At 34.8% G+C, this 23,661-nt stretch overlaps 1 protein-coding gene across 1 annotated transcript in view; it reads right to left on the bottom strand.

Moving 5' to 3' along the window:
• Window positions 1-23,661, bottom strand: part of EPHA6 (EPH receptor A6) — a 951,964-nt gene that overhangs the window by 285,557 nt on the left and 642,746 nt on the right. The window contains 2 exon segments of the mRNA XM_077118650.1: window positions 22,094-22,256; window positions 22,666-22,713. Of these exon segments, the coding sequence (XP_076974765.1) occupies window positions 22,094-22,256; window positions 22,666-22,713 (211 nt within the window).

Here is a 23,661-nt window from a genome sequence, read left to right on the forward strand (position 1 = left end):
AATTTTAGCTCATAATATGTGCAGAGACAAGTTAAATAGTTGCATCTTATCCAATAAATAATGTAATGAAGAATTTTTATTAGGTCCTCACTGAACTTCTTAATCTTCAAAATAGCACTGATATCATGGGAATTAATACTGTGCTCTAAAATGTCACATTTTCTCATAAAAAAATCATTGAAGAGCAAAGTATAAGGAATAGCTTTACTTTAACTTTTTGAAGGTAAAGAAGATGGCATTTAAAAAGAAAATATTTAGCAAATGCTGAATTTGTGAAATATTTAATATAGTATAAGAGTTTTGGACCTGAGGCATATATTTTCACAGAATTCAGGTAGCTGTAATGTATTAAGACCATGCATTCAAAGTTCAGATAGAGGAAGACATTATGTAGTTGCATACTTTTTGGAAACCAGATTAGTTTTTATAAACAAATGTGTTGTTTAACTTAAATAATTGCTTAGTAAATTTAGTGTTACTAATATATCTCTTTATTTTGCAAACTTGTATTGCATATTTATAAACTTTGCTTGAATTAAAATTTTAATTCAAATTTAAAAAATATTAAGTTTGTGATATTTTGAAAAATACGCACTCATATACTTATTTCTAAAATCTCTATATTAGTAATCTTAAACTCCTTTATGGAGAATAAAATACATAAATATTCAAGTCATTGTATATAAGCGAGTATAATGTAGTACTCTTACACAGGAAGTAAAATGCAGATTTCTATGGGACTGGGATGATTATGAAAACATCAACATCATCATCATCATAGACACAACATCACTATTTAATAGTAAATTGTGTCCCTAGCATTGTGCTATGTGCTTTAAATGCATTATAAAATTTATCTACTCCTATTATTTAATAGTCTTGAAAGGTAGGTACTATTAAATTTCCTAGTTAACAAATACAACCTCTAATATAGGAAATCCTTAGCATCGTTTTTTTTCAGGTGCAAGAGTGTGAGATATGAATGAAAGCTTAGGAAACGTTGCTCTTTGATGAACACTTGTTACTTTGTAGATGATGTTGTTATCCTCTTAGTCATTTGAACTTGAAAGCATAGGGGTCATCTTTAACTATACCTTCCCCTACAACTCCACATCCAAACTCAATTTTTTCATCATGCCTTATATTGTCTTGTCTTTATTGCCATTAGCACAGCCTCATTTCAGGCTTTAGTCTCACATGATCAGACTAGTTTTGCTCTATTATGTTTCCTTTCCACAGTTTCTCTTCTCAATCCATCTTACTTTATGTGGCCAGATAACTATTTTTCAAAATATTATTTTTTAAAAAGTCAGTCTTCCACATTGCCTAAAGAGAAATATCATCCCATCTCATTAAGTACGTATTTCTCAGAGATGTCCAGGACTGGAACTTTCCACCGAGTTTTTGCCTTCCAGTTGGTCATCACTCCTCTCATTCCTACCTTTTAAATATAACTTAGATCCATTCTCATTCTGTCCAGTCCCCACAGCTGTTTTCTAGATTCACGTACTCATCTTATCATATTTATTTGAGTTCTGCTGGATGGTAACCTCAATTATGTGGAATGCCATTAAGCAATGGCAAGACAGAAAATTTAAAAAATATTCTTTGAAGAGACATCTGACAGATGTTCAAATACTAAAGAACACATAGTTTATTCCATAAAAGAGCTTCTATGCCTCACAGTCTTACTTCAGACATGTTTATTTGATTTTTAAATTCAGAAAACAGCAAAGTAAGAGTAAATTAGAAGTAAAAGAAGGGGGTTGGGCATCTAAAGAAGAAGTTGAATACAACTCTGTTAGGCTGAAAGTAATAGAAGAGATGGGAAAACTGAAAAATTTGAAATGAGATTCCAAAATATATATGCTAGTTAGGACCCAGGATTTAAAATCCAACAGCCCTCTGTTCAAGGAGGATAGATGGATTTGCTATATTTTAACTCAATATATTAACATGATCATTCAAGATTAGCTAAAAAATACTAAGATATGTCCAGGATACTGGGTTTTTGGATGCATAAATAGAAATACATTTCTCTCAAAAATATTTAAAATTTGTAAAAATAATACTTTTAAGACAGAACCATCGACTGAAACTTTAAGCATCAAAAATAATTCATTTTCTGAGGATTTCTATTTGTTGGCACATCTCTACTGTACTATATGGACAACAGAAAACAGTGACAACTTTCTAAATGACAAGGGATTAGAATACTGTTTTCCATATTATAGATGTTTTAAAAATGTATATTGTTCATGTAGAAGAGATAAAGATATAAGGAAAAAATTCCCTGGCTAAAGAATATAAGTTTTCTCATTCGATTTATATGGCAATATTAATGCTCAAAAATGTCTTGGTTTCATAAACGATCTCTTACATGTTTTTATTTTGGAATTTAGTATGTTCAGGGACAAATCAATAGGAAATAGTGTGGTAAAAATTTATATATTCAAATATCCCTACATATGCTTAGAATGAAGTATTTATTTAGAGGAAGAGCTATCGGCATAGTATTGTATTAATATCTTTCTTTTATACTCATTCATCATTTAATGGTAGGAAAAAGTGCCTCTAAAATTAGAAATAAAAGAGAGAATGATAAGAGATTTTCCTCTCAAGTAAGCCAGTTACTACATTCTCAGCTGGGTGAAAGCAACCTTCTGGATCATTTCTGTTGAAGTTGAGCCCCTTAGCTCGAATTATACTTTTTTGAACAATGACTTCAGAGCTGTGCCTTCCTTCACTGCTCTACCACTTCTCCAGAAACAATGCATTTCAGTACATCAGTCAATGGCTACATTGGGGTACAGGAGATTTAATAATTCACTCTCCTTGATGACTTTAATTTACAGCAGAAAAAATACTAAAAGACACAGAGATAATTGGAAAATGTGACTTCGATACAATTTGATGGTGAAGTAGAAGCACATGTAATTTCATGCAACAATGAAAGCTTTTTTTCCGTCTTTATTATTTTCAAAAGAGATTCTTGTATGTGTTAATGAATGATCAGGATGCCTTTTCACAGGTAGGTTTCATGTGACAAATATCAAAAAGCAAAGAAAAATCTTTGAGGTATTTAAATATCTGGAACTACTGTTAACATTCTAAATTTCAAGAAGTTAATTTGTAATTTTCTACATTTTATATTGTTACTGTCAGTTGAGATAGGATTTTGAGAATCATTTTGCAATTGAAATAGTTATATATTCATATATATGTAGTTCATCTCTCTCTCTTTTTTTAAGATCCAGTGTAGAATAGGATATTCTTACAAATCCTGAGTAAATCACCGGGAGTCAATGATGCTCAAATACCATTTAACATAAACCATAATATTAATATTTAGTACTTGAATATTGGTAGGCCTAGCGATGCACTTGAGGTTATAGCTTCTTAATGCGACAGTTATTGTGGTTTGAGGTGAATAATTTTTTAATTAGCCATTAGAGATCACAAATTTTATAAAGCTTATATACTCAAAGATTTATTTAGAAAAAACTTATTTTTCATAGAAAAAAGATGTAAAGAAATTAATCCTGATTAAAAACACATATTAATTTATATAGAAACAGTTCTAGAAAAAAGTTCTTGAGGGCATTCTTATTCATCAACTCATTTATTCAGTCAATAACAGCAAACATATTCATTAGTCAGAGTGATAAAAACTGCTGGGGCATAGGGAGACAAAGAAAGGTACAGCATGGTTTCTTGTCCTCATAGAAGTTTCTGTTTAGTGAGGAAGACAGAAATCCAAACCTTAATTTTAAAATGGCAAAACTGGTACTAAAATAGAGGTTTAAGTGACAGTTATAAAGGAAGAGTGGAAGGAATGGTAATTTCTATAGGCAGATGCAAAGCAAGGTATATAAATGGAGATAATTCTTGAGCTAATTTTGGAATGATCAGAAGAAATTTGAAAGCCACCAGGTGATGAGTAGATACCGAGGCATACTAGTTTTTAGAAGTAACATCAACAGTAGTATGGAGACACAGAACAGGACAACATCCTCAGGAATTGTTCATACATAATTTGAGATGGTTAAAAATAGGCCAAGAGGTAGATTAAGAAGGTGGGAAGATAGGCAAGGGAAAGATCATGAAAATGTAAAGTGAGACCAGTCAAAATGCTTATGTTTTTCTCAGGTTGTCATTAATACTCAGGGGTAGGAGTAGAGTAAATAGAAAGTTGAGTTTATCCAGAGTTGGAATTTTTACTGGAGATACATACTCTTGCGAATGTGAAGGACGACACTGCCAACGATTAGGCCAACAGAGAAGAAAGCATAACTGAGAAACTTTGAAATTCTTGAAGTCATAGTTTGAGAACCTCAATTTGGCTTAAATCTCAGACAATCCCTTAAATTTTCAATTTTGTTAGCCAATGAAGTCCTCTTTTTCATTCAACCAGTTGGAGTCTAGTCATTTAAACTGAAAGAGCTCTATGTATTAATATAATGAACCAAAGAAGAAAGAATTTTACTGTATTTATGCCACATAGCTTTATATTTCCAAAACAGGTACTAGTAGCTTCTTATTGAGTTGTATGCTTTCTATCTAAATTTACTATTTTCTTTTCATTTTAATGCTGAACACAGCCTTCTGAGTCTTTTAGCCGCATAAATGGATGGATGGGATTGGGAGGATGAGATAAAATGGAGAGCAGGTACATTTAACTTTATAAAACAATATTTTGTGTTATACAAAGAACATCAAATGCTCTGCTAGGGAAGATTCCAAGTTTTTCTTTTCTTTAATAGACTGACAGCTTCAGGGAGAAATTAGTTCTATCTTATATTCAATGTATCTAATGTATTGAATTATTAATAACTGCATGGATGCAAAAACAAACCAAAATAAAACAATTTAACAGACAACATTTCTGGTGTATTTAGGCAGAATATGTTAAATAAAAATGTAGGGGAATCTTCCCAATTTCAACCCATTTAATTATAAACACATTACCACCAAAATATTGGAGCTAAATAAATTCCTATGAAGGCCCTTTACTTAATTTTCAGTTAGTAATGAAGCCCATTTGGGGCTACTGTTTCCACTTATATGGGTTCAATAGAAGTATTTATGAAAGCACAGATACCCATCAGTGTTGGGGGCCAATTTCTCTTAGCTCTCCGGACCCAAACATATTCCTCAAGTACTTCAAATCCTAGGCATCTAACAGAGACCTGCTACTGCTTCTTCTAAAACTCATTTGACCCTCTCCTCAAACTGAATAAGTTCTAAGGAAGTTTTGGGGTCATTGTTTGGAACTCACTGAAAACTGTTCTGTTTTACATCAGATTACCTCAAATACCCACCAAGTGATTACCTCAGTCACTTCTGGAAAGAGTCAAAGAAAGTCCACTCTGTTTTAAATAAAATCAGCCTTACGATTCCACAAAAATAAGATACCATCAGTTTTTTAGTATTTCTTCAATTATATATGTCATACTTCTCCATAAACCACTTCTGAGATCTCCAAATTAAATATTTTGCATTAAAAGCAAAAGGTATAGTATTATCCTATTATCACTAAGATTATTTTCAAGAAAATAAGTGTGTTAGTTGCATATATTGGTCTTTCACTCAATTTTGCCATCATTTTCTGGGGGAATCAAGTGTGTAACTCAAAAGTGAAGCTTAGTGGAGTGAGATCATAAAGGGAGTAACGGCCTGGGATACACAAGCTGGCCACTATGGTGTAAGACAGCCACAGCGACTATAGCTTTCCTAAGTAAGTCAGCCATGCCTTGTGGGCCGCCCCTGGGCTGGTAGGAGCCTTCGCTGGGGCTGCCACCTGGGACCACATGGACCTACGCAGCCCTTCGTCTTGGGGGAGGGGGTAGTGAGCGGACAGCATCCACCCACAGATAGTAGGTTGAAAACTACAAATTACATACCTTCTTGCTCCCTGGGGCATCCCTCCGCCTCCATGACCAATACACCTCAGGCCCATATTCTGAGACCCTCACCTCTCCCCTGCAAAAGAAGTGCTAGAAAAAGTGGAGATGGTACTCTTGAGCCACCTTTTCTTCTCAGGCCTGGATTGCAGGTTCTGGCTGAGCTGAACGGACACTTGATGTAATTCCAATCAGGGCCCTCTGCTTGTATGCAGGATGGGTCTGATGGCCCCTAGACTCCCATTTGGGATGACCTTGGGCTGTGGGACTAGATGGTTCAGTTTCCTGTGCTCACAGCCGATCTGGAAATGTCTGGCAGTTGGTTGCAGCATACAATTTGGCCCGCTTCCTCTGCCTCATCTCTCTGTCTGCACTTGAATGAGGTCTCCAGTCCCCTGTCGGGGGAGCAGAGTGGTATCAGGACCCTAAAGAAGTCTCTTTCACTGGCTGGTTGTCAGACCTGCACCACTCTGTATCTCTCCTTCTTCCCTGGGGAGGGCCCCAAAGTCTGTCAAAAAAAATCGGGTACCCACAGCAGCCTGTCTCAGGGGTAGGGAGCAGGCACTGTACTCTGGACAAATGGTCTTTTTATATGCAGGAAAAGTTAAGTCTGCAGGATTTCAAGTTCCATGGGAACTTCTGGCTTGCGGAGCTGTGAGGAAAGATCTCCCACGCCAGCTGTGAGGGCAGGCTGGAATTGTGACTGAGCACACTCACCCCATTCTCTACATCCCAGTTCATCTGCTTTTTCATTCAGGGTCTCCCTATATAGGATAGAAAACTCGCTGGTCACTTGCACCCTAAAACTGCTGTCCTGGTCGTTTTTCTGTCCCTTGTTGCATGGAGCCAGGGTGCACTCAGTGGCTCCTATTCTGCCATCTTCTTGGAAGTCCTCAATAAAGCTGGCATTGCATGGCACCATGAAACCTTTTCTTTTCCTTGACCTGTGCTTGCTAGCCTCTGAACTTAGCTCAAGTAGCTTTATTGTGTTTTTCTCAAAATTTTCTAAATACAGGATCATGCCATCTGCAAAGGGCGAAAGTTTTACTTTTTCCTTTCCAATTTGGATGCCTTTTATTTCTTTCTTGCCTAATTGCTCCAGCTGGAATTTCCAGCAAATGTTGAATAACAGTTTTGACAGTGGACATCTTGTCTTGTTCCAAATCTTAGAGAGAAGACATTCAATCTTTTCCCATTGAGTATGTTAGTTGTCAGTTTTTCCTATATGCCATTTATCATATTGCGGAAATGTACTTAAATTCCTATCCTTCAAGATATTTTATCAAGAAAGGATGTTTGACTTTTTCAAATGCCTTTTCTGCTTCAATCAAGATGATCCTGTGGTTTTTCCTCTTTGATTTGTTAATGTGGTGTATTATATCAATTGATTTTCTGGTATTGAACCTCCCTTTCATACCTGGGGTGAAAGCCACTTGATCATGGTATATAATTCTTTTAAAGTGCTGCTGAATTTGATTTATAAGTATTATGTTAAGGAGTTTTGCATCTGCATTCATTTGAGAAATTGGTCTGAAGTTTTTTTTTTTTGTAGTATTTTTGTCTGCCTTTAGTATTAGAGTGATGTTGGCATCATAGAATTAGTTTTGTAGCATTCCCTCCTCAATTTTTTGAAGAGTTGGAGAAGGCCTGGTATTCTTATTGGAATGCTTGTTAGAATTCACCTGTGAAGCCATCTGGTCCTGGACTTTTCTTTGCTGGGAGATTTTTGATTACTGATTTTACAATCTTTACTTGTAATTGTTTTTTTGAGGTCTTCTATTTTCATTGTTGTTTGTTCATGTGTTTCTAGGAAGTTTTCCATTTTATCTAAATTCTCTAGTTTGTTGGCCTAGAGCAGCTAGCAGTATCCTCTTGCGGGATATCTTTTATTTCTGTATTAAGGCCTACCTACCTTAGTTATCATCTGTTCTGCTTGTGTCAAGTAAAAACCTTCTCTAACAAAGATTTTTTTTCTGTGTTTATATTCAGGAAGTAATGGCATAACTAATACCTACTCTGAGTCAAAATATAGTTTTAAATATATAGCTGAATTTGCTTTTCTTTGGGTAGATTTTTATACAACAAGGCTATCAGTTACATGGTCATTTATTTAATCAAAATAATTCATATTGGGAGAGGTGGCTATGGGTATACAAAAGTTTTTTCACTTCCACTTGAAATTTGAAGGATTCTAGAGGGTGCCCTTGCCAGAATTGCATTTTTATTCTTTCTTCTTTTTTTTCTTGTTCTTTATATAGATATGAGGCAGCTATTTTATAGCACTAGCTGGTTTCAAAAATCATATTGGACCCAATGAAAGAGTCTCCCTCAGAAAGGTGATAATTATGGTTACTTCTAGAATGCTTTTATGTGCCAGGCTACAGTTCTGAAAATTTAACGTGTTAACCTATTTAATCCTCACAACAATCCTATGAGGTAGTATTATCTCCATTTTATAGATAGAGAAATTGAGGCACAAAAAGTTTCATTAACTTGTCCCACGTCACACAGCTAGAAGTGGCATAGCCTGAATTGAAGCACAGATACTCTAGTTCCAAATTTGGGCCTCTAACCTCTACATTAGATTATCTATTTGAACTGAGATCTTTCATGTTTTAAATATTTCAAATAAAAGAGGTCCAACCCATGAAGAATTTGATTCCTGTAGAAACAGGAAGGATAGTGGTTATGGGTCTACAGGTTGATGTGGACAGGTGATGTTGCTATAATGGACCTGAGAGAGGCTCTCTGACTTCGCCTACTATGCTAGTAACATCCGGTATCTTAGAAGTTCAAGGTTGGAGCTTCCTTGGCTGAGTCCAGTTTTCTAATACTTAAGCCAGGTGGTCAATACCTCTTAAGGAATTGCATCCACCTTTCTATGTAACCTATAAAAATTAAACAAAAAACTAACCTGAGGTTAGCCATCTAGTCTCAATGGTAGGCTAATGGGTATGAAAAATAAATGTCAAAAGGAAGAATAAGGGAATGAGTTAATTGTCATTGCATGGTATCTGCATGCAAGAAGAGAGAGAAAGAACATTGATATAATAAGGGAGGCTGTTTTGTTTATTAAAATTAAATTTTGAAGTAATTTAAAATGAAATTTTTGGACTGGAAATTAACATTAATATTAGAAGTAATAGTTAACATTTGCTAGCTCTAATCAAATGAGTACTGGATACTCTGCTAAGTACTCTACAGCACTGAATCATTGCATCCTCATGAGAACCCTAGAAAATAGGTAGTGTCCTCATCCCTGTTTTCTAGGTGTGTAAGCTGAAATGAGAGGTTGATTGAGTTGCCTAAAGTTTCATATCCAGAAGAAAGGTTTAGTCCAGAACTTGAAATTTTAGCTGAAATTCTTCTTCACTAGTTCTTTTTGTTTCTTTACCTGTGAAACATCTCCCAAATTAAATTGCACAAATCAGTTGCTATCAAGGAAAATGTCCTTATTTCTGCTTATTTGTATCCTTTATTTTCTCCAAGGCCACGTTTAAAGCACTCTTCCATGAAGTTTGTACCAGCTGCCCAGCTCACAATAATAATTAGAAGTCAGTGAGGGTTGATATTTAAGGATAACGGCTATGTGTGCCACACTCTGTACTGAGTTCTTTCCTCATATTAGGAGTTAGGCACTCCTTATCCTTCTTGGCTTCACTTTTTTCCAGAGCATCTCTCATCATCTGTCTTAGATGGGGTATCCTGGGAAACAGATTCTGCAATGGAGTTTCGCATGCAATAATTATTGGGGAATGTCCTCAGCATGGATATGTAGGGCTGTGATGGCAACAGAAATGGAAACTTGGAGCAGTTGAATCAGCATGTGGTAGCTACAAAGACCTCAGCTGACCCCACGGTGTTCTGGATCAGGATGGCCCTTCAGAGTTAAAGCTAGCGGTCTGGGTTTGTGTAATCACAAGTCTTGGATTCTGGCTGCCCTGGGCAGTGTGGAGGCCTTCAGGGATGCTGCTTCATTTGGCCAGGGGCAATGCCTGGGTAAAAATTCAGCAATGAGCCTTCAGAACTCTCACTTGCAGAGAGGATGCCTGTCTGGGTCATGATGGGGGTTCTTGGTAACACACTGCAACTTGGCAACATCTGACATATGAAGTATTTTAGTTATTGTTTGTTTATTGCCTCTGTCCTCACTGTACAATAAATAGCTCTAGGAGAGAAGGAATTTTTCATCTATTTCTGCTATATCCTTAGCATGAAGAACAGCAATAGGTACAGAGTGAGTGGTCCAAAAGTAGTCATTAATGAGTCGATGGACAAATGAATGAGTGCATTTCTAATTTTCAGATGGGCACACTGAAGCTTTTAGATGGAAATACCTTCTTTAAGTCCTACTATGTGAAGAGTGGCAGAGCTTGGAGGCTGATCTGGGCTAGTCTGGTCCAAGTCCTTAATCATTTTACCAGGAAGCTTCCCATTTTTAGAGCAAGGTAAAATAATCTTGCTCATTTCCTTTAAAGTCTAAGGAAGAGAAGACTCCTCCTGTGCCAAGAAACTGAGTCCATTGTTGTCTAACTGAATGTACCATTCTGTCTTTATTAATTAGAATGCATAACTGTGCAATCTCAGCCAGAAACAGTGACTACAGGAACAGAATAATACTAAACCTGTGCTTTTATGTGGCATATTAGTCTTGGTGTCTAGTTTGCTTTGCTAACATCTAACCTTTAACCCTATGGTATCTAGATTCATGAGGTTTCCCAGACAGGGTAGTTGCAGGAAAACTACTACTGATCCATTTTTATAGAAGATTGGAAAGGAATGGCTCAGTTCTAGTTTTCTCAGAAGGTTCTGGTGAGCAGACTATAAATTTACTGTGTCTTGAAAGTCCAGAGACCAAATGTAAACTGTCAAAGACAGACATATACTGGCTTACATGCTCTCAGAGGGCAAGCATATGTTAGAATTTAAATTGATAAATTCCCAAGGTTCCAGCATCTTTAGTAAGTGAATACTTAAAGTTAAATTAGGCTCTACGGAATTTGGAATTTATGACAGCTATAGGAATGACAATTGAAAAGACATTTGGAAGGTTTCATTTTTAGTGTGGTTAAAATGAAGGTAAGGGAATAATTAAATGTGTTAGCAATGGCTCTAGAGAAGTCAAGTATCAGAAGCTGGCTCTGACTTGCTTGCCTGTCTTCAAAACCTGCAGATACTGGAAGCAAAATAAAAAGCAAAGAACATTGTTGTCTTAGCAGCAAGATAAGGGATGGCCTTGTATGAGCTGGCCCCTGTCTAATTTGCCAGTCTCATGTTTTGCCATTCTTGTACCACCACAATCAGCACCATTACTCTCTGATGAAGCCATTGGCTTGTAAACTTGAATTTGTATCAGAATCTGTTTGGAGGGCTTGTGAAAACAGTACTAGGCTCCACCTCAAGAGTTTGTGACCCAGTGAAATCTGTATTTCTGATGTGTTCCCAAGTGATACTTACGCTTCTGGTGCAGGATCAACATTTTGAGAAACATGGTTCTAGCCACACTGAAATTCTTTGAGTTATTAGTGAGCTCCATGCTCTCTCTCCTCTCTAGGTATATACGCAAGCTGTTCTCTCTGAGCAGGACAGAACAGATGTTCTGTGGTTCCTCATGCATGTCTTCTGTCATTCTCATGGCCAAATTTACTTAATCTTAAAGTTTCTTTTAAGACATCACTTCTTTTGGGAAACTTTCCTTGGCATACACTGGTTTGAGTTTTTCTCCTTGGACCCCTCTAAATATCATACATAACCCTGTATTGTAACCTTGTTTAATTTTTCAAACTTCTTACTTTTCACTTTTGTGAAAGTAGAGAACAATTTTATCTTTTTCTTCTTTGAATCCCCAGTGTCTACTTCTGTATCTGGTCCATTCATTAATATTTTTTGATTGCATAAAGAGGTGAATGAATAAATTGAACAATTAAACATTCTTCTATTTGCTTTAGCTTTTGCTGCTTCCTATCAAGTGTCCTTCTCTTTCTTCCTCAGTATGCTGAATTTAGGAACAAACTTTATGTCAAATTTAGAAAAAAGCTCTTTTCACTTTTAAGGATAATAAATTATGCAATGATATTAAAAAGATCGCCAATTTCATTCCTTTATCTCAAAATGGGAGTAGAAAATCTGTATGAATATAGAATATATATGTATGCATATTTATGCCTGTAAATACATATATACAAATGTATGCTAACTTCAGTACATAATATTGCAATTTTATTGTTTACAAAATCATTTAAATTAATTGTTGAACATTGTTTAATCTGCTTTCTGGTTATGTATCCAGCAAATATAAGATAGGGGTTTAATTTTCAAAAGCAAAAGAACTACAGTGCAAGAGCATTTTTTTAAAGGATGCTCAGCTTTCCCAAAGCAGAAGAAAATATTAAATTCCATTTGTTATGAATTATATTTATATGGCAGTGGAGTGGTCAAATTCTGCTGCTTTGCCTGTATTTACAATACAGTAATGTGCTTATGCATACCATGCTTAGGTTTATGTACATGCAGCTCAATCTTTTAAAGGGCTGCTGCTCTTTCGCCAAGAATAACTGCTACTCAATTTAAATTCAATAAGCTATCATTTCCCTTAGAAAAGAAATGTGTAAGACAAACACTTTCTTTTATTTTTATTCTCTTTGAAGCTGCTTCTTCATTTTTCACATGGGTCTTCATCGAGTTGGCTTGGTTTATTTTATCGAGTTCTGTCTATCAGTATTTTGACTTTACCATGAGATGGAGCAAAAACAGATGTCTTGCACTGGGTTAATATAAATTTAAAAGATGTTATATAATTTAAACATGATTTTTATTGCCTATGTATATAAAAATATTTTAAAGGGAATATTTTTTTAGAAATACATATGTATATGTATGTTCGTACATGTATATGTGTGTGTGTATATATATATGTGTGTAATCTCCATCTGTCCACAGTAGAACTGTGAAAATTTAAGAATTTCAAACTATTTATGTCTCCATGTTTTGACAAAGGCATAGAGTATTTGATAGCTACGAATTTTATATAAGATGCTTTTACTCTGGCTTGGACGTTCGGACAACTCTTAAACTCCCAGATTTTTTTCTGTTATTGTCAACAATAGTCAAATTATTGACTATTTTGTGGACAGAATTCAATTGTGAGATAAAACTAAAAAAGGAACCAAGGCCCTGAGCTATGTCATCCTTGCAGTCAGCGACTTCTCAAAGGACAAATTCACTCCACCATCGTTTATCTCTACCTTTCCCTATAAAAGCCACATCCATGCACCATCATTATGTATCACTCTGCAGATGGATAAAATTTCTCTAATGCTTTACAACACCAATCCAGATGTAACACTGAATGACACACTATTCCTAATCCCTTCTTGAGCTTAGCACATGATCATAATCAGTATAGATGAGGGTGAGAGGTCAATTGTAATTAGGAATCATACCTGGAAGGTTCTGCATAGGCCTCTATATGGTTATATTAAAATATTAAGTTTTTTTTTTCCTTCACTTTTCCCCTGAGGCTTTTTTAATGGTTAAAGTATGACATAAAAAAGGTACTTCAAAATATAAGTCAATAAAGCTGATTTGTGAGACTGAAGAATGGCTCTAAATCTTCAAGTATTACATAGAGAATGTACTTTTTATGAAATTAGGAGCAATTTGAAATATCTAAAGAACATTTTTGCTCTCTTGAAGGATCCGAGGTTGTAAAGTCAAATAGCTTAACAGAAAATTCAGGCAATTCATATGACGGTTGATAGAAAAAAAATGCATCTCGAATCTAGTCAGATTAAAGTTAGACTTTGAGAATGAAATACCTAAAGGAATACGTTAGAAATATTCTCTAGTGTGGTTTAGTTGTGAGTTTCCTGAAGATAAGACACCATATATTATTTATCTTTGTATCTTCAGCACTCAGCATACCGCATGTTATTAATATATGTACAAAATAATGAATAATGGTAAGAGACGGAAAATACATAGATATAATAATTAAATATATTAAATATGTTTGGAACAATAGATGCATGTTCATGAAGTAATTTAATGTCTAACATTAATTCACTTGGTACCATTGAATGCCTTCTCTGTGCCAGGCACATGCAAAACAATATAGGAGGTACAAAAATGAACGAGACATGGTTCCTGATCTTGAAAAACATCCAGCCCAGCGATAGTGGTTTGTATTCCAAAGAAATCATAGCATTATACATGATGCTGTAGGTTTTTTACTTAAAATGAACCTATTTTCTTACTAAGAAATAGGTCTATTGCTGCTTTTAGTTCTCTTCTAGATATGAGCCAAATTGTAACATTTCACATTGATATGCACCTTTTACAACTTCTAAGTATCTGTTAATAGTTAATGATTTTCTTTCCAGCCCATTTAGCAAAGTTATGATCTTTAATATTTTTCATATTAAGCTTTCAATCTGTTTCATGGTGCATAGCCCTGATTCTTATCATTAAAAACTCTTATTTTATCTAGGCAAAAACTGAAAGAAACTATCTTTTATGTTAACATAGGTTCTTTTAAAGGAGACCTCCACTTTCTATGCAAAAGTTACTCTTCATAAAGTCCCTGTATAACTAAGTAAATCACATGACAGCGTTATTTTGTCCTTTTGGAGTGTCATGTTTTGTCTACCATTTATGCATTTATCCAGAAATCTGCATTAAACACTGCATAGTTCTCTGAACTTGACTTTTGACTTTATAAATAATGATAGTCTTCTGAAATATCGATGGTCATAATCAAAAGTGGATTACTCTAAGGAGGAATATCATTAATTAAGGAAAGACGAAGAAGTGGAAGTAAGAAGAAAAAATAATCATGTAAGAAATTAGAAGTAATGTCACAACTGAAGAAGAGAAGTAAAAATATTAAATGGATAGAAAGGGAACTTGGTCCTTTCATAATGAAAATTTCACCACAGATTTTTATTATGAGAGGACTTCACTACCTCACAAGGCAGGCCAATTTATATTTGGACAACCCAAAAGCTAGAACATTCTTCTTTCCCACCGATGTTTGAATTTAGATAGTCATGGTTGCCAATATTGAAAGCATGATATTGATTGGAGAGTATTTCAAACTAAAGCTATATACTGGAATTCGTCCTCCTCTGAGTAGACTCAGATATGAAATCTGCCTCCTGCTTGATTAATTAACTTTATATTATTCCACCAGGGTAAGCTGGTCTTCTTTCTGCTTCATGCTTCACCATTAATAATCATTCCAAAATTTCTGGCTGCTGTTAATAATGATGTAGCTCATTTCATTCAAGTAATTGAAGCAGTACAGGTTGTTGTTTCAACCAATAGACTGGATCAAACATAATAGACATTTTTTTGAAAAAAGTTTAAGGAGGAAAATATTTTAAATAACATAAATCATTTAATCTACTTAAAATGCCCCCAATTTTAGAATAATAATTTGTAATTAAATTTTGCTTATAACATGTTTCTACATGATTCAAGCCAATTACAGCTTGTTAGTCAAAGCAATCAATGTTGCTAATATATGGTAAAAAATATTTGATCTTTCCCTTGTGGTACTAGTAGGCAGCATGCTATTCCACATTTTAGCTTTTAGAAAATTATATTTTCTAATCTAGAATTATTCACAGGGGGTGATAGCATGTGAATATGGACTGGACTGACCATTCTTACAGTGATAGGTGCCTCACCACTTCAAGTGGAGGTCAGAGGAGAACTTTAGATATGATAGAGATACATAACACTTGTGTATGAAGCATCCAAATAATCCCATTTCCCCAGAATATGTGCTAATTAGAGGGAAGTAGGGCAGGAATGGTGTAAAATTTGTATAAGGCTGGAGGTAGATTTGCATATTGGTTAAGAAATTTATATTGCATTCAGTAGAAAATGCCCAGTGACTCAGGGTTTTATATCCACAAAGTGGAGTTTAGAAAAATTGGTCAGATGGGGACATAAAGAATAGATTAGGGAAGAAGGTACTAAAGACACCTAAAGTTTCAGCATCATTTCTCATTTATAAATTGTTAAAATGCATCAAATTGCTCAAATACAAAAACATTAATATAAGTAAGCCTTACAGCTGTTTTCAAAAGAAAATGATTAAATTCATTAATTCGTATCCACATAAAACTTTTTTCTATAAATGTGTAAAACATGACAAAAGTTTCTATTTTAAAATACCTACTGTGATTCAGTAATTTATAGGTTTGTTAATGTCAATCATGATGACTTTCATGTGGTTGGTGATTTTATGTTATGTAAATCTAGTCTATCATTATTGATTTTGGTAAGTAACACATTTTTAAAATGTTGACAGATGTGGATTTTGTACTACAAGACTACTTTATGTACCCCAAAGGATTGAACCTAAATTTGTACATTGTTAAAATTTAAGGCATAATTAATATTTTCAGGGAAAAGGACTACATTGCTTACATGTTGGCAATATATTAATTCTCTTGGGTTACTTGTATGGCAATGGAAGTGGTACAGTACTGATTATTAAGTATAAAATTTTAGTTTTGGTTCAAAAATTGGCTTTAGGCTATGATTTCTGTTCCCTTTCAATAGCTCACATTCTGTTTTCCAATATTTAAGTAAAAGATTCAAGTTGGTTACAATCTACAGGAATATATTTTATTTTGGTTTTAAAAATACAAATACAGAATTATTTTCTCTTACTCTAAAATTGAATATTAGATAAGTTTTGTAGTATTTAAATAATAATAAATATTTGATTTCCTCTTCTTTAAATTATTATTTTTTAAATATTTATTTATTTTTTTGCATGGGCAGGCACTGGGAATCGAACCTGGGTCTCCGGCATGGCAGGTGAGAATTCTGCCACTGATCCATTGTCGCACCACCCTGAATTATTTTTGTTCCTTTTAAAAATGGACATTTAGACTATAGTTCAGCATAATTTTGTTAAATATATTCTAAAAAATAGGATCAAGTATAATATCTGGTAAAAAAGATCAGGACAAAATAGGTACTAATGAGTGCTGTTAGTGGACTTAATATTTAGCTATACAACCTTAGTATAGTGAAAGATTAGAGGAAACATGAAAAGTCAGTATTAAGACATGAAAGTAAAGTATTTTGTGACTATATATGAGTAGCTGTCTATTTATTTATCTGTCATATCTAACTATCTACCTACCTACTTACCCACCTATCTATCTCCATATACCCATATGCAATGAAGACTTAGTGTAGACTTAGGGAGAAAGGAAACTAATAGCTCAAGTTCAAGTAGACTCTTTTGTATAATGCTAGCAGCCATTAGTAACCTTTACAATTATTAGTTGGTGTGTTTGTTTGTAAGTTGCCAGAATGTGATATACCAGAAATGGAATCACTTTTAAAAAGGGAATTTAATAAGTTACAAGTTTACAGTTCTAAGTCTATGAAAATATCCAAACTAAGGCATCCAGAGAAAGATACCTTAATTCAAGAAAAGCTGATGGGTCTGGAACACCTCTGCCAGCTGGGTAGTCATGTGGCTGGAATCCGCTGGCTTCATTGTTTTTAGCCTCTGTTCCTGTGGGGGTTCCTCACTTTGCTTCTCCAGGGCTCGGTTTCATCTCTTGGCTTCCCTTGGCTCTCTCCAGGTTCTGCCTTGCTTAACATCTCATGATGATGTCTGCTGGGCTCCAAGCACCTCCAAACATCCATGCCTCTGTTCTCTGAAGGAATTGTTCTCCAAGTGCCTACATTTGGTCTCTCTGTCAGCTCTGAGGCTTCTGTCATTTCTGACTCCCTCCAAAATGTTTACTCTTTTAAAGGATTCCAGTAAACTAATCAAGACCCACCTGGAATAGGTAGAGTCACATCTCTGTCTAATCAAAGTTTATACCCACAATTGGATGTCACATCTCTGTGGAGATAATCTAATTAAAAGTTTCCAACCTATGGTACTGAATCAGGATTAAAAGAAATGGCTGTCCCCACAAGATTGGGTCAGGATTAAAACATGGCATTTCTGGGGGTACCTAATAGATTCAAATCGGGATAGCCAGCTTCCACTAGCATATTATCATCTTGAAAAAAATTTCTGAAAAGTGGCCTCAGATTGCAAGAGGATATTCAGGAACATAACCTTGAATGCTTTTCAGATGCCACTATATTTGTAAAGTACAATAGTTGATTAATATCATTACGATTTGGAACAGGAATTATTGTATATGTATACTGTTGTCTTGCTGATTTTCAGTAAAACTAGAAGTTGAACAATCTATAAAAGGTTTGCTAAGGAGAATGTGTGCTGTTCTGAAGCTGTTTTATATCCTAGAAAAGGTCATGTTCTTTTTTTTCACAATCACACAGTCGCATTGTGAAAGCTGTATCATTATACAATCATCTTCAAGAAACATGGCTACTGGAACACAGCTCTACATTTTCAGGCATTTAGGCTGGAGGGAACTGCCATGTTTTTTTAATCCATCCTTAAGGGGAAAATCTGTTGTGGGTGGGACCTTTTAATTAGGTTGTTTCAATTGAGATATGACCCAGCCCATTCAAGGTGGGTCTTAGAACTTTACTGGAGTCCTTTATGAGAGGATACAAAGCAGAAAAGCAGAGAAAGCTTAGAGAAAAATGCCCCAGACATGTTAAGACAGGACCCTGAGATGCTCAGAGAGAAAACCACTGAAATCAGGAAGTCGAAAATAACAGAACCCAGGAGCAAAGAGCCAGCAGATGCTGGCCATGTCCCTTCCCATGTGACAGAGGAATCCTGGATGCCAGCAGCCTTTCTTTAGAGAAGGTTTCATCCTATTGATGCCTTAATTTTGGACATTTTCATGGCCTTAGAACTGTAAATTTGTAAACTAATAAATACCCATTAAAAGCCAACCCATTTCTCATATATTGTATTCTGGCTGCTTAGCAAACCAAAACAGGATGTAAGTGCAAACATTTTCATTTGGCTTACTATAAAAAATTTGTTCAAGACCATCAAATGAGAAAGGACCTAATTTCTCCTCCCCAATGCACACCCATTTTGATGCATATATTATAAAGTTAGTTCATGAAGCAGAATATATAAGAGGGAACTTAATAAAGTTTACATTATAATAATTGGGGCACTAGTAGACAAACTTAAGTTATAAGAATGAAAAGACGAGCTAAGAGGATATGAAGAGTAAAAGACTGATGCTGTCAATTGGGATTCATGTCATTATATCACTGAATTTATGATAAATCTATCCATATTCTATTATAACGTTATTCATGGAAATTCCTTAGACATAAACCACATGCTTTGAAAATGCAATTTAAAGCGAACCAGATAAAAATGATTGGTTTATTTTCCTTTAAGCCATAAGTTGATCTAATAGTTATCCAAACATATTTTTCTCTTCAATGGTCTAATAAAAACTATTCCACTGCATTCAAAAGCAAGTAATTTGGAACATGGTTTTCACTCTCTTCTAAGGCCTTTGCCAGATGGTTCTAAGGTTCTAATCTTGCACCTCCATCTACTGGTTACCATACTTTGGTAAAACTACTTAGGTGTCTTAAAGGAAGCATACATTTGTCAGGGTTAAATGAGGTTATGCTTGTACATTGCTTAGATTAGAGTCTTGTGCATAGTATGTGCTCAATGAAAATAATCATGTTACTCCCTAAATTAGAAGCCTCAAATAAATCTTCAATATCTTCAGGATAAGGACCACAATCCTTAATAGATCAAAAGGGTAATTCTTTTGATCTTTGTTTAACTCTCCACCTCAACCTCCTTCCCTTTTACCATTCATGCCCCCATACACATTATTTGCTCTTCTATAAATCTTTCCTGCTTTCCTCAGTCTCTGAGCACTTCCTGCTTCTTGATTGCTTCTCTTTCAAGGATGAGCCCAGCTTCTTCTGCAAGCAGACTTTCATGATCCATTTGTGCTTAATTAGGGCCCCCCTCCCATGCTTTCAAAGCATCTTTTACATTTCTTTATGATAGTTCATGTCATTCAAAATTTTTAATTTTATTTTCCTTCCTCAAATCTGGACTGTAAATTATTTGAAAGAGAGACTACAGCTCTTATTATTATTGTGCATCCCCAGAGTCTCACACAGAGTCTGACATATATAAAATAACCTATACATTTTTGTTGAATGAATGAATGAAAGTATATCGCACTGAATCATTCCTAAGGGTGGGCCCTTTCTGCTAAGGAATTTCAAAGTACTTTTATTATATATAATATCTAAGCTATTCTAGCCCTGAAATATAGAGTTGCACCTAACTATACCACAAAATCAGATTTCAATATTTAGATCAGAACCGACTGTTGTTTTTATTATTATTTTTTATTGGACTAGTTTGCTTTCTCCAGACGCCTGACAAATGGCTTATCTAGATTTGTCCCCGTGGGGTTTGTGTGAGTGCATTTCTGATTTAATAATGCAATACTCAAAAACTCTGCAAAAGTTAGGTGAATTTCATCATTTGTGAAATGAACTAAAAGTGTGAGATGCAGTGATACAATAAACATAGCCCAGAAAGGACAATTACTTGACTTTTTTCTGGACAGATCGTTCCTTGAATTGCATCCTTCGTTTTACACTAGACATATAAGCAGGAGAGAAAGTAGGCAACAGGACATAGGCTATTTCCCTGGATATTTTTTGTTGATTTTGATTGTGCATTCATATTTTCTGATAATTACACTTTGCTCCTAATATTTTCATCTTGAGAAGTCAATAGTCTCCAGCGGGATTATAGGTCACCATCGCTGATAATAAACGTTCAGGTAAAAAATTCTTTTCATTCATTTGTTTACTCTCTCTTCCTAAATTGAGTTTCTTCTTCCTTAAATCCCTCAGTACTTTTCCACTTTTTAATTAGATATGGTTGCAGCTAAGGATTTCTTATAGTTTAATATTGCACATCAAAAGATTGCAAACAAACAATCCCACTTTCATAAAACTTGAAACCAAAGTATTTTCACTTTGAGACAATGAAAAACTTCAGGAAGTGTTGCCTATTTAGTGGTGGTCTTACAATATATAATATTGCACTTTATATATATTTAGAACAATATAGCACTTTATAATAATTCAAATGTTGGGACTTTGCAGGGTTGTAGAATAGTTAAGAGTACAGGTTTTGGATAGATAATCCTTAGTTTCAAATTCTAGTTCAGCTTCTTATCAGCTTCATGACTGGGTAATCACTTTATTTTCTCACAAGAAATAAAATAGAAAAATAATACTTATCTCATATATACTGAAAGATATAAGGAAGATAATACATGCGAAATACTTTACACAGTTTCTGGCATTTATTAAGGGCTTAAAAATGGCAACTATTACCATCTGTGAAATACTTTACACAGTTCCTGGCATTTATTAAGGGTTTAAAAAATGGTAACTATTTTTACTATCTTTGTTCACAAAGATTTAATGTAATTAATTTGCTATACTTGAGTCACACTAACATAGGTATTTTAGTAATGTTGGGGACAGGTTTTCATTTTAGTTAAATTTTTGGACATTTTTTTCCATAGAGATACATAGCAAAATTAGCCCATGTTATCCTTACAAAGATAGCAGTTAGATGAATTTCTGAAAATCATAATTCAATGGTAAAGATGGAGTTCGAATGAGTTAGAGATTTCTAAGCTTATGTTTCATGCTGTTGGAACACCCCACACCATCTCCTAGTGAGTTTTTCAGTACTTAGAGGCTACGGAATTAATGAGTTTCTAATTAACCCCATGTGTCTATATTTAAACTTAAAATGTGCTTTTTAGTGATGTTGTCTCCTGACCACTGTTTTTGTAGATCTAACTAAGATAACAAGCCAAAGCTTCACAATTTTAAACTCACTGCTAAACTAATTTCCCTGAAGCTTTACTCACTTCCAAATGGTCATTAAATATCATATTATCATGCCAGGACTAGTAAAGAATTAGGTTAACAGTATCCAGCTTGAATGATGAATCCTGCATAAAGGGGCATACTTGGGACACATTACAGTTGCCTTATAGCAAGATACTTCATGCGTGTAATGGAAGTACCAAAATATTAACTGAAATGACTGTGTAAGTATGTATGTACTTGTACCAAAGCCAGTTTGAGGAGACTTAAATATTTGGGACATCAGATTTTCAAAAATTAGTTCAAATTGGAAAAGAGATAATATTTTTATAGTAAGATCTTACTATATGTGCTTTTGTGAAACTTACTTTCATCTCCCGTTTCAAATTCAAACTTCTGACTGTAGCCACTGTATCCTGTTGCAGTCCTCACTCGGATATGAAATATGTACTTGGTGGCAGGCTTGAGGCCTGTGATAATGACACTGGGGGCCTTGGACCTCGTGGAGGAGTAGGTGAGCTGCTCATGTTCCTGAGAGACAGAAGAGAGGAGAAAGGAAATGAAGTGGAGTTATTCTACCTTTTCCTTACTGACTTTCCAAAGTTAAGCTGAGGAATTATGCTCTAAATATTAAAAGTATCAATCAAAATTGGTGTTAGCATGGTTTTCCATAATTTTTAGCATTTAGTTTATCATTATGATGCATATGATATGGTCTTGATTTGGAAATTCATTAACAAAGATTATTAATCTCATTTAAACTGCATTTGTATTTTTGGTGATTTGGATATCTGGTCCAACTCTAAGGAATGGTGGCGGCAAAAGAGCACATTTATACGAAATGGCAGCTGCATCTTGAGCAAGATGGGTGCTTTAGATTAGAACACACCAGCAGAGTGCAATGAGCAAAGGTGGGAGAATTCAAATACCCGCTACTCACTTCTACCCGCAGGTAGTGCCAAAATGCCGGCGCTATCCGTGGGTAGACCTGTGGGTAAAAGGAAAAATAAATTAATTGTTTTCTAAAGTTTGTAATCGTTTATACTGAATCAATTGCTTTATTCTATAACTCAGTGATTTTTTGGGAGAAACAACCGAAGTTAAGTCAATTGGAACCACAAAATGATGTTATCTGAGGGGAACTGGCTCCTCCCCAGGTAGGACTTATTTTTAAAGATGTACAAGTTAGACAGTGATTGTGAAGTGGATTTAAAAATAGTCTGCCCATGAAGGAAGATTGGAGATTTAAAAAGCTAGGAAAGACTTACCACAGCAGAATCAGAGGCAGGCCTGGCGCCTTGGTTCTCAGTCTCCTGAGTTATCTGCCAAACTACCTCGCCTTACTAATAACAAATCTAGTTGCCAGGGCATTATGAATAATCGAGTCAGTCAGTATTTTTAATTGGGTTCTATTACCCACCAACTCAGAAAAGCATAGTTCATTTTACCTGTCCACATGACTAAGTGTCCAATATACTGGTGGTTGGGACAAATAAACTTCACAGTGCTTTTGTATATTGCTATTATTCTATATACATAGAATATATATATATATAAAACTTTATGCATGCAAGTTATATATATATGTATATATCTATGTATAACTTTATGCATGTTATTTTAATAGGGTATCTGAAAAAAAAATTTGTGTATGAACAGCTCTTCTAAATTCACCAGGTCAAATTAGGTCACCAAGTCCTTAAATTAATCCTCCATTATTCTCATAATTTTAAAGCTAGAAATCCTCAGGGATAGAAGGGATTAATTGAATCATTTATTTGATGCTTGCGTTCTATCTATGATATTTCCATTAAGATTTCATTTTGTCACTGCCTGAAAAATTCTGTTGTTCAGGAGAACTTCCAAAATGACAACGTTGTAATATACATATATGTAGAATGTGCCAACTGCCTTTATTTGTTGGTATTGCTTTAAG

Source organism: Tamandua tetradactyla, chromosome 10 (genome assembly GCF_023851605.1).
Source record: "Tamandua tetradactyla isolate mTamTet1 chromosome 10, mTamTet1.pri, whole genome shotgun sequence".
Taxonomy (NCBI): Eukaryota; Metazoa; Chordata; class Mammalia; order Pilosa; family Myrmecophagidae; genus Tamandua; species Tamandua tetradactyla.